This window comes from Mastomys coucha, unplaced genomic scaffold (assembly GCF_008632895.1).
Source record: "Mastomys coucha isolate ucsf_1 unplaced genomic scaffold, UCSF_Mcou_1 pScaffold7, whole genome shotgun sequence".
Classification (NCBI taxonomy): domain Eukaryota; kingdom Metazoa; phylum Chordata; class Mammalia; order Rodentia; family Muridae; genus Mastomys; species Mastomys coucha.
The window spans coordinates 40,003,154-40,016,584 of record NW_022196913.1 but is presented as its reverse complement, the minus strand read 5'-3'; the positions used below and the strand labels follow the sequence as shown (position 1 = coordinate 40,016,584).

General features: G+C 41.5%; 1 protein-coding gene across 3 annotated transcripts in view; it reads right to left on the bottom strand.

Annotated features, from left to right (window-relative positions):
* Cdyl (chromodomain Y like) overlaps positions 1-13,431 on the bottom strand; it is a 204,267-nt gene that overhangs the window by 190,379 nt on the left and 457 nt on the right. For all 3 annotated transcript variants that reach the window (XM_031358726.1, XM_031358727.1, XM_031358729.1), the window contains exon 2: positions 3,697-3,833. In XM_031358726.1, the coding sequence (XP_031214586.1) occupies positions 3,697-3,699 (3 nt within the window). In that variant the 5' untranslated portion in view covers positions 3,700-3,833. The remainder of the gene's footprint in view (positions 1-3,696; positions 3,834-13,431) is intronic.

The window sequence follows — 13,431 nt, the reverse complement described above, 5'->3', positions numbered from 1 at the left end:
TGTACAAAGCTCAAGTCCAAGTGGATCAGGGACCTCCACATCAAAGCAGATACATTAAAACTAATGGACAAATTATTAAAGACAAACTAGTAGTATTTACTATGGTTAAAGACAGTGTAGTTCTGACTGGCCCAGAACTCCATCTGCCTGCCTCTGCCTCAGGACTGCTGAGATCTGTGTTTAGCACCATACACCAGGATATAGTTTTTACTTGAAGATTTGATAACTTCAAGCTTCTTAGGGAAGAAGTTCTTGGCGCTATCTATCTGTTCTTCAGGCAATAAAATACTATTCATAAAAATGGTTATTTCTAGTATTAAATTTTCCAACTACAAACTACTATGAGGATGTGTGATTTAGGTGCAGTGCCATATGCCTGTCTAGCACCCTGGCAGTTATAGGCAGGAGGATCAGAAATTCAAGGCCAGCCTAGGTGAGATGGTTCGAATAACCTGGGAGGCTAAGCCTCTGGGTAACTCCTGTAGAAGATTATCTAGATTATGTTAATTGAGATGAGAAGACCCACCCACTATAGGTGGAACCATTCCTTGGCTGAGATCCTAGACTGTAAATGGAGAGAGAGAGAGAGATAGAGATAGAGATAGAGAGATAGAGAGAGAGAGAGAGAGAGAGAGAGAAGAGAGAATTGAGTAGCAGCCTGCATTCATTGATGTCTTTTGACTGCAAACTTGATGTAGCAAGCTCCTGCCACCTAGATTTCCCACTGGGATAGACTGTACCTTGAACTGGAAGCTAAAACAAGCTCTTTCTTGTACAAACTGTTGATTCAGAGAGTTTTATAGTAGCAACAGCAGAAAAGACTAAGACGCCAGGCTATATTAGATCTTGTCTCTACAACCAACAAACAAATGAAGGACATGGCCAACAAACTGATGCAGTTCATTCTGACAAGCATCCGCTGAATGTCTCCTAGGTATAACAGGAATCCACAGTGAGAAGGCACTTATTTGCACATTAGACTTTTGAAAAAAATAAAAAAGAACAGCATGCACTGAGATAAAAGATTGCTGTGAATTTGAGATCAGTCTGGGATATGTTATAGGTACTAGACCAGCTTAGTCTGTGGAGCAAAGCCCCATTTTAAAACATGCAGTTGAGGTGGACACCTTTAATCCCATCAGAGGCAGGCAGATCTCTGAGTTCAGGGTTAGCCAGGTTTACAGAGTTCCCGGATAGCCAGAGCTACACTGAGAAATCCCGTCTTGAACTGCATCCCCCACCAAAACAACAACAACAACAAAAAACAAAAAACAAAACAAAAAAAAAAAACCAAAAAACAGCCTATACAATATAAGACAACCCTGTCTCAAAAACCAACCAAGCAAACAAACAAGAAAACAAGCAAGCGACCAACCAACTACTCAAAAGCCTGGCTGGTGGTACAGAACTCTAACTCAGCTCATGAGGCTAAGACAGGAGAACTGAAATTTCAAATCCCACCTGGATTATACAGAGCATGCAAGGCCACTCTGGGCAACCTATTGTGACTCTGTGTCAACAGAAAAGTAATGTGGTGCTGGGGCTATCGTTCACTGACAGGGTGCTCACCTAACAAGCAGAAGAGCCTAAATTCACTCCCCAGAGCCACAAAAAGTCAGCAGACAATCATCCTGGTTATGCTTTAAAGTTTGAAGTAGAGAGGCTGGAGAGATGGTTCAGTGATTAAAGTGCTCTCTGCACAATCATAGGAGGGAAGCTGATCCAAATGTCCCTGTAACAAGTCAGGTGTCCCGTGGATGTCTGTAAATCCAGCTCTGGGAGAGGTGTAGACAGGAAGGTTAAACTTCTGAAAAACAAGCTACCTGAAAAACAAGCTCCAGGTTCAACACCATCTTCTGACCTCTGTAATAAATACACCTACACACATGTATACACACACACACACACACACACACACACACACACACACACACACGTACACACAAATGAATACACAGATCTTTAAATGTATATACTCTCAGATATTTAGAGAGCCAAATTGAGACTGTATTTTAAGTTTAAACGTCACAATGTTTTCCTTCAGTGTCCTAGTTAGCTTTCACTGTCAACTTGACATAGCGTAGAGTCACCTAAGACAGGAGTCTCAATTGAGAGACTGCCCAGATCAGACTGGCCTGTTGGATGTTATCTGGATTGATAACTGATGGAGGCATTACCATTCCCTGAGCAGATGGTATTGGGCTATGTATGAAGCTAACTAAGTTTGAGTCTGTAAGTGAGCCACCCAGTAGTGTTCCTCTGTGGCTTTTGCTTCCACCTCCTGCTTGAGTTCCTGACTTACCTTAATAGTAGACTAGGACGGGGATGTGTCAGCTAAATGACTTATTTTTCTTACCTAAATGGCTTTTGGTCATATTTTTAAAATCACAGGAGCACAGAGGAAACTAGAGCAGTAGGAGGCTGGAGAACATGGAATATGATGCTCAGGTTCCTCAGGAAGCTCTCTGTGACTTCTGTGAGTACTGTGACAGCTTAGCTCTTGATGGTAAGGAAGAGTCTGGCAGTGCAGTGGGGGCTAACATGAATGGAGTAAGGTAGCCATGGGGACATATCCTCAGTATCCTTAACTCTAGAAAAAGGACCACAGAAAGGAATGCCATTCACCATGGGGGAGAATTTGGTCCATATGTGAGCTTGCAGTTTTCCTTCTCCATAATGGCATGAAAGTTATTCTGGAACAATTGGTAAAAGATGTTGCAAATAAAAGTCCTGGTGGCCATTTGAATAAAAGATGGCTTATGAATGATCCTCATCTCCCATGCAGATGGACAGATTTTCTTAACTCACAATGCTTTCTCCTCAGGACAACAGTGGTCTGATTTGAAGTACTTGAAAGACCACACCCATGTTATCTTTTGCCTTCTTCATTGTGTCACTATTCCTGTGGCACTATAAGTCATTTGTGTCTTCATAAAGGATCATGATTTTAAAATCTAGAAAGGTGAATATCTGATGACGAGGGGATAGTTATATCAGGCATTGCCAGGGGCAGTTAGATTTAAACCATTGACTTTTCTCCCTGTCTCTGACTTTCTCATCATCTAGCCATTTGAACCTGAAATTCTGACTTTCTCATCATCTAGCCACTTGAACCTGAAGTTCCAAGTTTCTAATACACAACTAAATGCAAAAGAATTGAGAAGCATCAGTAGGCTGCTGGCTCCTGCACATTCCTGACTTGTTAAGTATTTCTCAGCAATGAAGAAAACCCTCTTTTCGTTCTATCTTGCTCTGTCAGGAATCCAGATCTCCCTTTAGTGAAACTTAACTAAAAGAATTAGTGTAGCCTTTTCAGGCTCTTATAAACATTGGGGGTGGCATGTTCTATCTTTCACCTGGAGGAAGTGGAAAGTGGAACCCAGCCAAGTATTTCTTAGGTCATCAAAAGTTATTAAAGAAAGCAGTAGATGGGACGAAAGGAACCACTGTGTGGAAATGGAAGTTCCGGCTTAGAAAATTAATTTAGGGAAGCCATGTGGGAGGAGCCACAAAAAGGACAGGCACACTTTCAGGGGAACAGACTGTAAATAGAATATGCAACTGTGGTGTGTCTGTGACATGCCTCTGTGCTTGTATCACACAGAGTCTGAATATGCACCACCAATGCAATCTTTACATGGGGGCGATCTGATAATTCTGTCCTACTCTCCAGGATTGGTTCTTGGTTGGTCTTACCATTGTTTTTCTTGAGAGAGAAGTTTCTGGTAGGGCTATGTATTTCCGGGCTGTACTCTTGCTTTTCCTTTGGGCTGGATGTGCTCTGTCTTGAATGCCATAAAATTTTTTTGGTGTCTGTGCTCTCTGATTGCCACCTGCAACGACAATTGCAACAGGAGGATTTTACTACAGTAAATGGGGAACCAAGCCTCACTGGCTTTAGGGACTTTCTCAGGTCCTCGCTGAATCTGAGAGCCAGCCAGCATTCTTTGCTTTGCTGAGGAAGTAGTAAATATCATTTAGCACCAAGTCAAAGCTACTGCACGTTAAAGATGATAGCATAAAAAACAATGGTTAAAGTTGTCAAACTTGCTCTTTTTCACTAGGGTAGAAGCTGATTTCTTGGTTCCTTACAGTTTATTAACATCTATTACAATATATGTAAGAGTGAGCCACAGTGGTTAGAAGACTACCATTCATAGCCATTTGTATCACATGAGAAGAATCATCCTAGCTCCTCCTGCTCTTCCCAGAAAGCAAGCTCCCCCCTGGTACTCCATTCCTCCCTTTACCTTATGAGAGAGATTGGAGGATACAGATGGACAAGGAGATGCTCCTGTCTTCAAGTGGTCTATTAGCTTAGCAGGGAGACAGACATGTAATGAGTATCTTATTCAAAAGGAGAGAAAGCGTAAAAGGAATGAGATGCTCGGACAGACAGGGAGTCATGCATTGCTAGGGATCCAGGCTGAACAAGCAGGGACCATTTACAGAGCGGTGGGTGGTTTCACATCAGAGATGCTGTTGCAGTCTATATCCTTCGGGAGTTATTTTGGAAAAAATGGAACTGAGGCCATTTCCCTTGCTTTGTAAGACACAGAAGTGGAAAGGGAACCGACAGTGAGCTTCGTGTGAATGGTCTTCTACATCAGTTTGATTTAACATCAATTAGTGAAATTTGAGACAATGAACAAGAGTTCTGAAAGTGGAGGAAGTTAGCAGCTGGGGAGAGGTGACCCACCACCTGGGAACTCCAGAGGTATTAGGTGTCCTAAACCATAATTTTTACATTAATTAATTAATTACTGTGTGCACAGGCACGCATGGAGTCGGTTCTCTCCAGGGATAACTTTTGGGCAAACAAGGAGATGATGCCAGGTCTTCAGAGTCACATAGTAATTCTCCAGAAAACTTCAGGTGAGGCCCACAAGAGAATCCCACTCGTTAACTACTTTAGAAAGACCTCAGTTTCCCCAGTTTCTGTGTTGACAACAGCGATCTTGATCTACCAGCTCTGTTGAGAGTCTGCCTCACTGACCCCTGTGAAAACCACTTCAGAAACGAGAGACGTTTTCACCTCCACATCTTATTAAGCAAGGGAAATGGCCTCAGTTTTATTTTCCAAAAATAAATCTCAAAAGGCATAGACTGTGACACCATGCTTCTGCCAACCACCCACTGCTCTGCAAACAGCTCCTGCTTGTTCCAGAGTCCCTGGAAATACTCATATTTCTAGGCTGTATTCTTTCTTTCCTCCCTAGGCCAGATGCACTGTCCAGATGTCATAATGTCCTTCTGGGGTCTCTATTCTTTGCCGACTACCTTCACTGACAATCTGACAGTAAAAATTTGCTGCAGTCGATGGGGGTATACTATATGTCAGTCCTTCAGGATTTGATTCCCTGCTTCCATAATTTGAACTCCTAGCATCAAACCCAGGTTGTTCGGCTTAGCCTCTGAGCCATTGTGCTAACCCTGAACCACAATTTTAATATCTTAGATCTATGAGAGTGTAGTTTCTGACAGACAGTGCACTGAGCGCTGCATATGGATTCTTGAATATTCCCAAGAACCTTGTGAACAATATTCTTTAATACTTTTTACTTAATAGATGAGACATGTAGTTTATAGAGATTAACTTTTCTCATGTAGTAGTGGTAGAGTTAGGACTTGACCCCAGGTACCCTGCTATTGTTATTCTCTGTACCCTGTTAACAACTGATTTGAGAAATGGTGTTAGAAATGTACTGGTGCCTGGTTGAAATATCCTGAAGTAGGTATAAGGTGTCAAGGATACAGGCTTTGAACTTATTCTAACATGGGCCTGAGTTCTGACTTCATATATCCCTCTGTTTGCAGATAACTGACTTCACTGTCCAACATGAGATGGCCCATCAAGACTGATGTTGTCAACACAAGCAACTGGGGAAACCAAGGTCTTTCTAAATCAGGTGATGTGTGCAATTTTCTTGCAGGCCTCATCTGAGATTTGCTGGTGGAGTGTGGGTGTGACCTTGAAGACATGACATCACCTCTGTTTGTCCATCAGCCTATAGTGAGCTCCACATGAATGGCAGCTGGCCCTCATCATCAGTTTGATCTAGCATCAGTGTCTGCATCTGCAATGTGCTAGTCAGAACCTCACATGTCATAAGTGTGCACAAAAGGACACAGATGCCTGAAACGCAATGATACATTTACAACTAGCAAATGCAAGTCACCATTATTAGTTAGAGTTAGACCAAAACATTTCACTAGTGGGATACTTGTGTTTTGCCAAGCATAATTTAAGCAAAACAAAACATCATCTACACTCAATTTTTTCCACTTATTTTTTAATCAATAGTGGACTACCTACTCAATTACTTGAAGTTCAAATGACTCATTAAAAGCCAGGTGGCCTTTTAATCACTCCACAGTAGAAGTTAACTCACTATCAGATGCTGGATAAGGCTGATGGAGAGACAGAGAGATTGTCCCTTGGTGCTTGGAAACTACCAATTCAATGCTTCATCTTGGATTGAAATCTTTCCTCTGGCCTTAGGTCTTAGGTCTTCCTAAGGTTAAGAACCTGCCTCTGGGTTCTCCTAGAAAAAGCAAGGCTGGGAATAATGAGTATAAGGGCTTAGGTGCTTGGAGAGAGAAACACCAGATTTCTGGAGGGAGTTTCCAGACCTCTTCTCCCTGCGGGTTCAGTGACCTTATTCTTACTTCCTGATTAGAAGTGAGACTTGTGATGTTCAAGGGGCCATTCTGACCTTATTTGACGGATATGGAAAGAGTCTTAGCCACTGAACCCAGGGTCACACATTCAGTGCATGACAGAATGCACTCACCACCTTGTTCTCATGGCTTGGCTTGCTGTAGCCAAGGAGCTGCAATGATTTTATTTTTTGTTGTTGTTACCCTATTTCTTATGAACTGGAACCATTTTTAGCTCTAAAATTCTTTGGCTGTAACTCTAACACTTGTTCTTTTGGGGACATGAAGAGTAAGTAAGTGTTTCCAGGTGACAGGATATGTAAATAAAGAGGATCCCAGTGTATCAGGACAGAGGGCATGAAAATCTGCAGTCCTCAACTGTTCCCGTCACCAGTGTCCTCCAGCTATGCCTGGAGAGAAGACTGGATCTGCTGTATATGGCTGCCTTGGCTACCACCTGCCTCAGCAAGGGACTTCAGTCACCTGTGTGACTCATCTCTTTCTGTTTACCTCACTTCCCTTACCTTGTCTGGGGACTCTGCAAGCAGTGTACCTCTGCATTATATGAGTACAGAGAACCCTCTAATGTCACCAAAGGAAATGGTACATCTGAGCCATTATTGAAAGAGTTTAGGATTCTAATCCAAACGTTTTGTGCCAGGTTTCCCAGGGCCATTGCTCAGAAATGATCCACCACAAGAAGAGACTAAGCCCCCCAGAAGTGTCTTAAGCTAACCCGAGAGTTTGTTCTGCATAAATTGGTGGCCCTAGGGTTTGATTCTACTTAATCTGATGTTTTTAGTTTTCGTTTTTACTCTCCTGCTTTCCTGGGCCTCCACCACCTTCTCTGGCCAGTTTAACATTGATATGTCTTCTATCTAAACTATAGGTAAGCTCAGTTTTAGACATACAATTAAATTTCAAGTAAAAAAAATGTTTCCAATAAATACACACAAAGGTTGATCTTTGTGGAAAGATTTTCAGGAAACAACGTCTGCCTCTGAGTTTCTCTGCATGCTATGGCTCTTCACTTATCAGACTCCCTCACCACACTCTTCAGGTGAGTGGGCCCTGTGGGAAGGACACGGTGTGAGGAGCACAATCTGAGGGACAAAGTCTTTTGTTTCCCTTGAAGGAGAGTCTGACGAGAGATCAGGGAGTCTGTTGTCTTTTTCCACTATACAGGTCCCAGGCACCAAACCTGGGCCTGTATAGTCATCATGCTTAGTGGCAAGAACCTTCATCCACTGACCTTTTTGCTGGCCCTAGGATCTGAGTCTCTTCTACCTTCTGACAGTCACTAGGCATGTGACCTCTAGTAAGTCACAGGCTTCCTCTTTTGTCATTTCCTCATCTGCTACAGGACAGGGTGGGGTCAAAGGTCTTTTAGGGATCTATTCGGTTAGCACCAACTTCCTTCAGATAGAGGCTAAGGTACTAAGTAGGGGAAGAAGGAACGAGAATCTTCAATATGTAAGGATTCTGTGATCTTGGGGAGAGAAGCACATGGACTGATGTTGGTCAAGATCATTGAGGTTCTTGTGTCAATGAAAATGACTTTTTGTCTTTCTCATTTTGTAACAATTATTTACCTTAATTTTCTCTTGTAGCATATATTTAAGTTGCAGAACTAGAAAGCTTTTTAACCATAATTTTATTTCTATATGGTGTGGTGTGGTGTGGTGTGGTGTGGTGTGTGTGTGTGTGTGTGTGTGTGTGTGTGTGTGTCTGTACATGCTAATGCCAGAGGAGGCAGGCTTTGAAGCTAAAGTTACAGGCAGTTTATGAGCAACTCATCACATTTGCAGGGAGCACAATCCAGTTCCTCTGAAAGAGCATCAAATATTTTTAACTGCTCAGCCATCTTTTCAGCCCCTGATCACTTTTATTTATTTATTTTTAAGGCATAGTCTCATGTATTCCATGCTGGCCTCCAAATTATGTAGCCTAGGCTGACTTTGAAATTCTGATCCTCTTGTTCCTACCATCCAATTGCTGAGATTACAGGCATGCACCACCATGCCTAGTCTCTATGGTGCTGGTGGTTGAACTGAGGGCTTTGTATATGCCAGGCAAGGACTTTGCCAACTGAGCTATAGTCTCAGCCGCAATTGGACATTTAGGTTCATGGGTTGTAATGGTAAATTTTGAAAGTCAATTTGATCTGGGTTCATAGGTGCTGAGGAGATTAACAAAGTGCATGTGTTTCAAGAGATGCTTAGATTGTGAAGACCCTGGCCTGAGTATACTATTAGGAGGTAGTGGAAGTGTAGAAGGCAGGCATGGTTGGAGGAAAGAAATCCTGGCAGTGGTTTTGGAGAAGAGGCCTAGGCAATAACCCTCTCTACTCCCTCTTGTCCCTTTATTCTTTCTTTTTATCCCCGTCTCCTTCTGTAACTATTTGCGTGTGAGGAGGGCATGAAATATAATAGTATATTTCATAGCTTAAAATGTTTAAACAACAGCTGGTATGATGGCTCATACTTTAACACCAGCTCTCTGCAAGCAGAGTCAGGCAGAGTCAGGCAGAGTCAGGCAGAGTCAGGCAGAGTCAGGCAGAGTCAGGCAGAGGCAGGCAGAGCTCTGGGAGTTCAAGAGTAGAGAGTTCCAGGACAGCCAAGACTACACAGAGACACTTTGTCTCAAAACAAAACAAAACAAAACAAAAAACAAGAAATGTGTAAAAGAAAGATAGAAAACTGAAATAATATAATCATTATAGACATTCATGAACCAAACAGTACAATCTTATGCTATGTCAAATAAATAAGAAAATATATAAATTAAGTGTTATAATTGGAAGCATCTTATTGAGCATCTCTAAGAATTATAGACCCTCTAGAAATAAAAATAGCATGGATATTAGCTGAACATATAACAAAATATATGTGTAACTGAAATAAACATAAAATAGAATTCTTGTCCAACATTTACAAAAGGCCATAAAAGAAACTTCAATAAAGTCCAAAGATACAATCCCATCTGATGGTGTTTTCAATTATAATGATATCATGCAATTAACACTTTTAAAAAGATGCCTAAAAAAGTCCTAGTTATCTAGAAGCTGGATAGAATATTTTTAAATAATGTCCAGTCTCAAACATACTCAGAACTAAAAATACTACATATTAGATTTTGTGTAATGTACCTAAAGCAATATTTAAAAGCAAAACATAACTTTAATGTACTAATGAATAAGAAATGTTAAGACTTGGGGCTGAAGAGATGGCTCAGTGGTTAAGGACTGGCTGTTCTAGTAGAGGATTCAGGTTAGGGTCGCAGCATCTACCTGGTGGCTCACAATCATTTGTAGGTCCAGTTACAGGGCACTTAACACCCTCTTTGGGCCTCTGAGGGTACTGCATGCACATGCTTACAAATACACATGCAGGCAAGAACACTCATACACAAAAAATAATCTTTATGAGGCTAGCCTGGTCTACCGAGTGAGTTCCAGGGCTGCCAGGACTACACAGAGAGACCCTGTCTTGAAAAACCAAAAAGAATGGGCTCACATAGTTAGATCATGCCTCGTATCCATTATGGTCACTACTATTAGAAAGCATTTCAAGGCTCAGCTTAGTCTTTAAATTAGGTATTATTTTCATATAATAAAATGCACCCATTTTAAGGTCTGATTGTGTGTATATATACGTACACACACACACACATTTATACATACACACGTGTGTTATTTGTCCATTTGAGACTGGATCTCACTTTGTTGCCCTAGCTGGTCTAAAAGTTATTATGTAGCTCAGGCTGGCCTCAAACTCATAGAGATAAACCTGTCAACCTGTCTCATCCACCTAAGTTCTGGAATTAGGAGTATGTGCTATGTCTTGTATTTTTATTCTCTATCTCTGTCTGTCTCATATATATATATATAGTTATGTTATATATAGTTATAGTTATATATAGTTAACTATATATATATAGTTAAATGTTTTATACACATATACATGTATATGTATGAATATTTCATATATACACATATATGAATGTATGTGTGTGTGTGTTGGGGTACAATGTGTACGCACTTGTTTGCATGTACTCACATGGCTGAGTGTAGGTACCATGAGGTAAAAGAACAACCTTGGGTACCAGTCTTCTGCATCTGAGGACCTTGTCTGAGACGGAGTCTTTTGTTTTGCTGTTGTGTACGTCAGGCTTGCTGGCTCACAGACTTTGAGGAATTCTTCAGCTCCATCACACAGCTGGCTATATGAGTACTGGGATAACAGATGTTAATATGCCTGGCTTTACATGGGATGGGATCCCAACTTGGATCCTTACGTTTGTGTGGCAAGCTCTTTACTCTGAGCCATCTCCTCAGCCAAAGTTTGATTTGAATATTTTAATCTCATTTATTAAGTGAATGGGTATTTATGCCATGGTGTATGTTCTCGTCTTCCATCTTGTGAGTCCCAGGATCAACCTTTCATCATCATGCCTGGTGGCAAGCACTTTTACCTGCTGAGCCATGTGACTTGCCTGAATCTCATTTGTTGAAGGTCCTCAATGCCCAGGTAATGGATTTGGATGGTCAGGAGTTATATGATGGTATAATAAAACATTTAACAATCTTTGACACCAAATTAATGGCTTCATCACCTCCTTACTATTCTGTCTTAGGTAAATTATTTGAGTCTCAGGGTCTTATTTCCTCTTTTCTAATGGTGATGGGGGAGTTATGGAAAAGGTCAAAATAAAGCATTGCATACAATGACAGCCATGATGGAGACACTTAAGCTCAGGAAGGACGTGAGAAAGGATCTCCATGGAAGGGATTACTGATGCCATGGTGGGAGGGAAACTAGAAGCTTAGTAGGGGTGCCAGTCTCAGAGGCTGCAGGTATCAGGGTGTATGGGGAATATTGTGGCAGAAGAAAATAATAAAAGCCAGAGTTTGGAAAAACCCAGAGCTTAACAGTGTAAGGTAGAGTCAGAGAGCTACGCAGAAAGGACTAAGGCCATGTAACCAGTGAGACTCCATCTTTATCTTAATATCAATAGAATAGTTCTTAAACCTTTTTATGTCAGGGAAGTAGATAAGCTTTGCCTTGTGAAAGGATCATGTGGCTTTTTTGTACACACAAGATTAACGAGTAGTCAGAACAGTTTGGGGGCAGTTCAGATGTCGTGATACTAGCGTGACTGACATGAACCAAAGGCAGAGAGATTTGGAAAACAGACTAGTTTTTGGTGACAATTAGTCATAACTGCTGAGAGAGGGAGAATAGTCCTCTCTGAGGATGAGCTCTCTAATTGATTATCCAGTACCAAGTAGTTAATCTAAAAAGATATGCATACTAGCAACACTGAATGGACTCAGTAGGCTCTATTTATATGTTTACATATAATAAGAAGAGAAAAAAGAAAGGGTGAGATGCTGGGAGGAGCTAGGGAAGGAATGAGGTAGGAGATGTAGATGACCAAAATACACTATGAAATTCTCAATAAAAATACTACTTAAAAAAATGACAGTCTCATTAGACATTATTCAAGTTGGATCTTAGGGTCTTAAATGAGGGTGCCATCTACTGCATTAGGGAAGTCAGAGGGGACCAGCTTGGAAGGGAAAGTGATGAGCTAAATTTTGGATATCTGGCATCTGACGTGCCTTGCCTTTGAGACATCTTCCTGGAAATACCAAGTAGCTGGCTGGATAAATTTGCTAATGATTGGATGATAGATCAGACTGTGCATATAGCTTCATGTCACCATCTACCTACATGTGGCAAGTATTGTGTCCTGCTGCTACTTCAGCTCCATTGTCCCCAACTGGGATGCCTCAACTTTTCTCCACACATGATCTGGCTCATGATTTCTAGTGGCACATTCATTATTGCCATTCATTTTAAAATCTGGGTATCATGTTTGGGACTTTTCTCTTTGTTTTGTTCTCTAAGCTTCATTTATCACTATATTCATTTTTCCCTTTGAAGTAATTTTTGTGTCTTCTTTCTAAATTTTTTTTCATTTCAAATTTTTCCTGTGTATCTGTGTTTTGCCTGCATGTGTGTGTACCATGTGTGTGCCTGGTACCTGTACAGGTTAGAAGAGGGTATCGGATATCTGGAACCTGAGTTATAGATGGTTGTGAACCACCATATGAGTGCTGGGAAACAAACTTCAGTTCTTTGCAGAGCAGCAAGTGCTCTTAACTGCTGAACTGTCTCTCTCCAGCCCCCCTTCCCTCCTTCACCCTTTTTTGAAGACAGGATTTCATCTCCAGCCCCTTTGTGCACCCCCCCCGAACATGATAATCAAAATTTTAGTCTCTTAGGGATTATTTTAGCCAGTCTATTCCTTCCACAAACCTTTTGGCAGCTTCCTGTTGGCCTGAGATGACTATCTACTGGCTTTGGTTTGGAATTCAATGCCTTCTATGGTCTGTCTCCAACCAATTTTACCACTGTGTTCTTCCCCCCACCCCCAATACTGGATATCGAATCCAGGGTCTTTTGCATGCAAGACAAGTGCTAGACCATTGAGTTATATTCAGCTCTCATACTTCAATAACTCTTTTGGGGTGAGATGTCTCAGCAGGTAAAGTGTTTGCTGTTGAAGCATGAGCACCCAACCTCACATTCCTAGCACCCTTGCCAAAGCCTGTTGCTGTCTGAAACCTCCAGAGCCCAGGACCTGGGCCATACTGGCTGGCCAGTCCATTTGAAACTTCAAGCTTCAGGCTCAACTAGAGATGTAATCTCAAAGAGAGGGAGGGAGAGAGAGAGAGAGAGAGAGAGAGAGAGAGAGAGAGAGAGA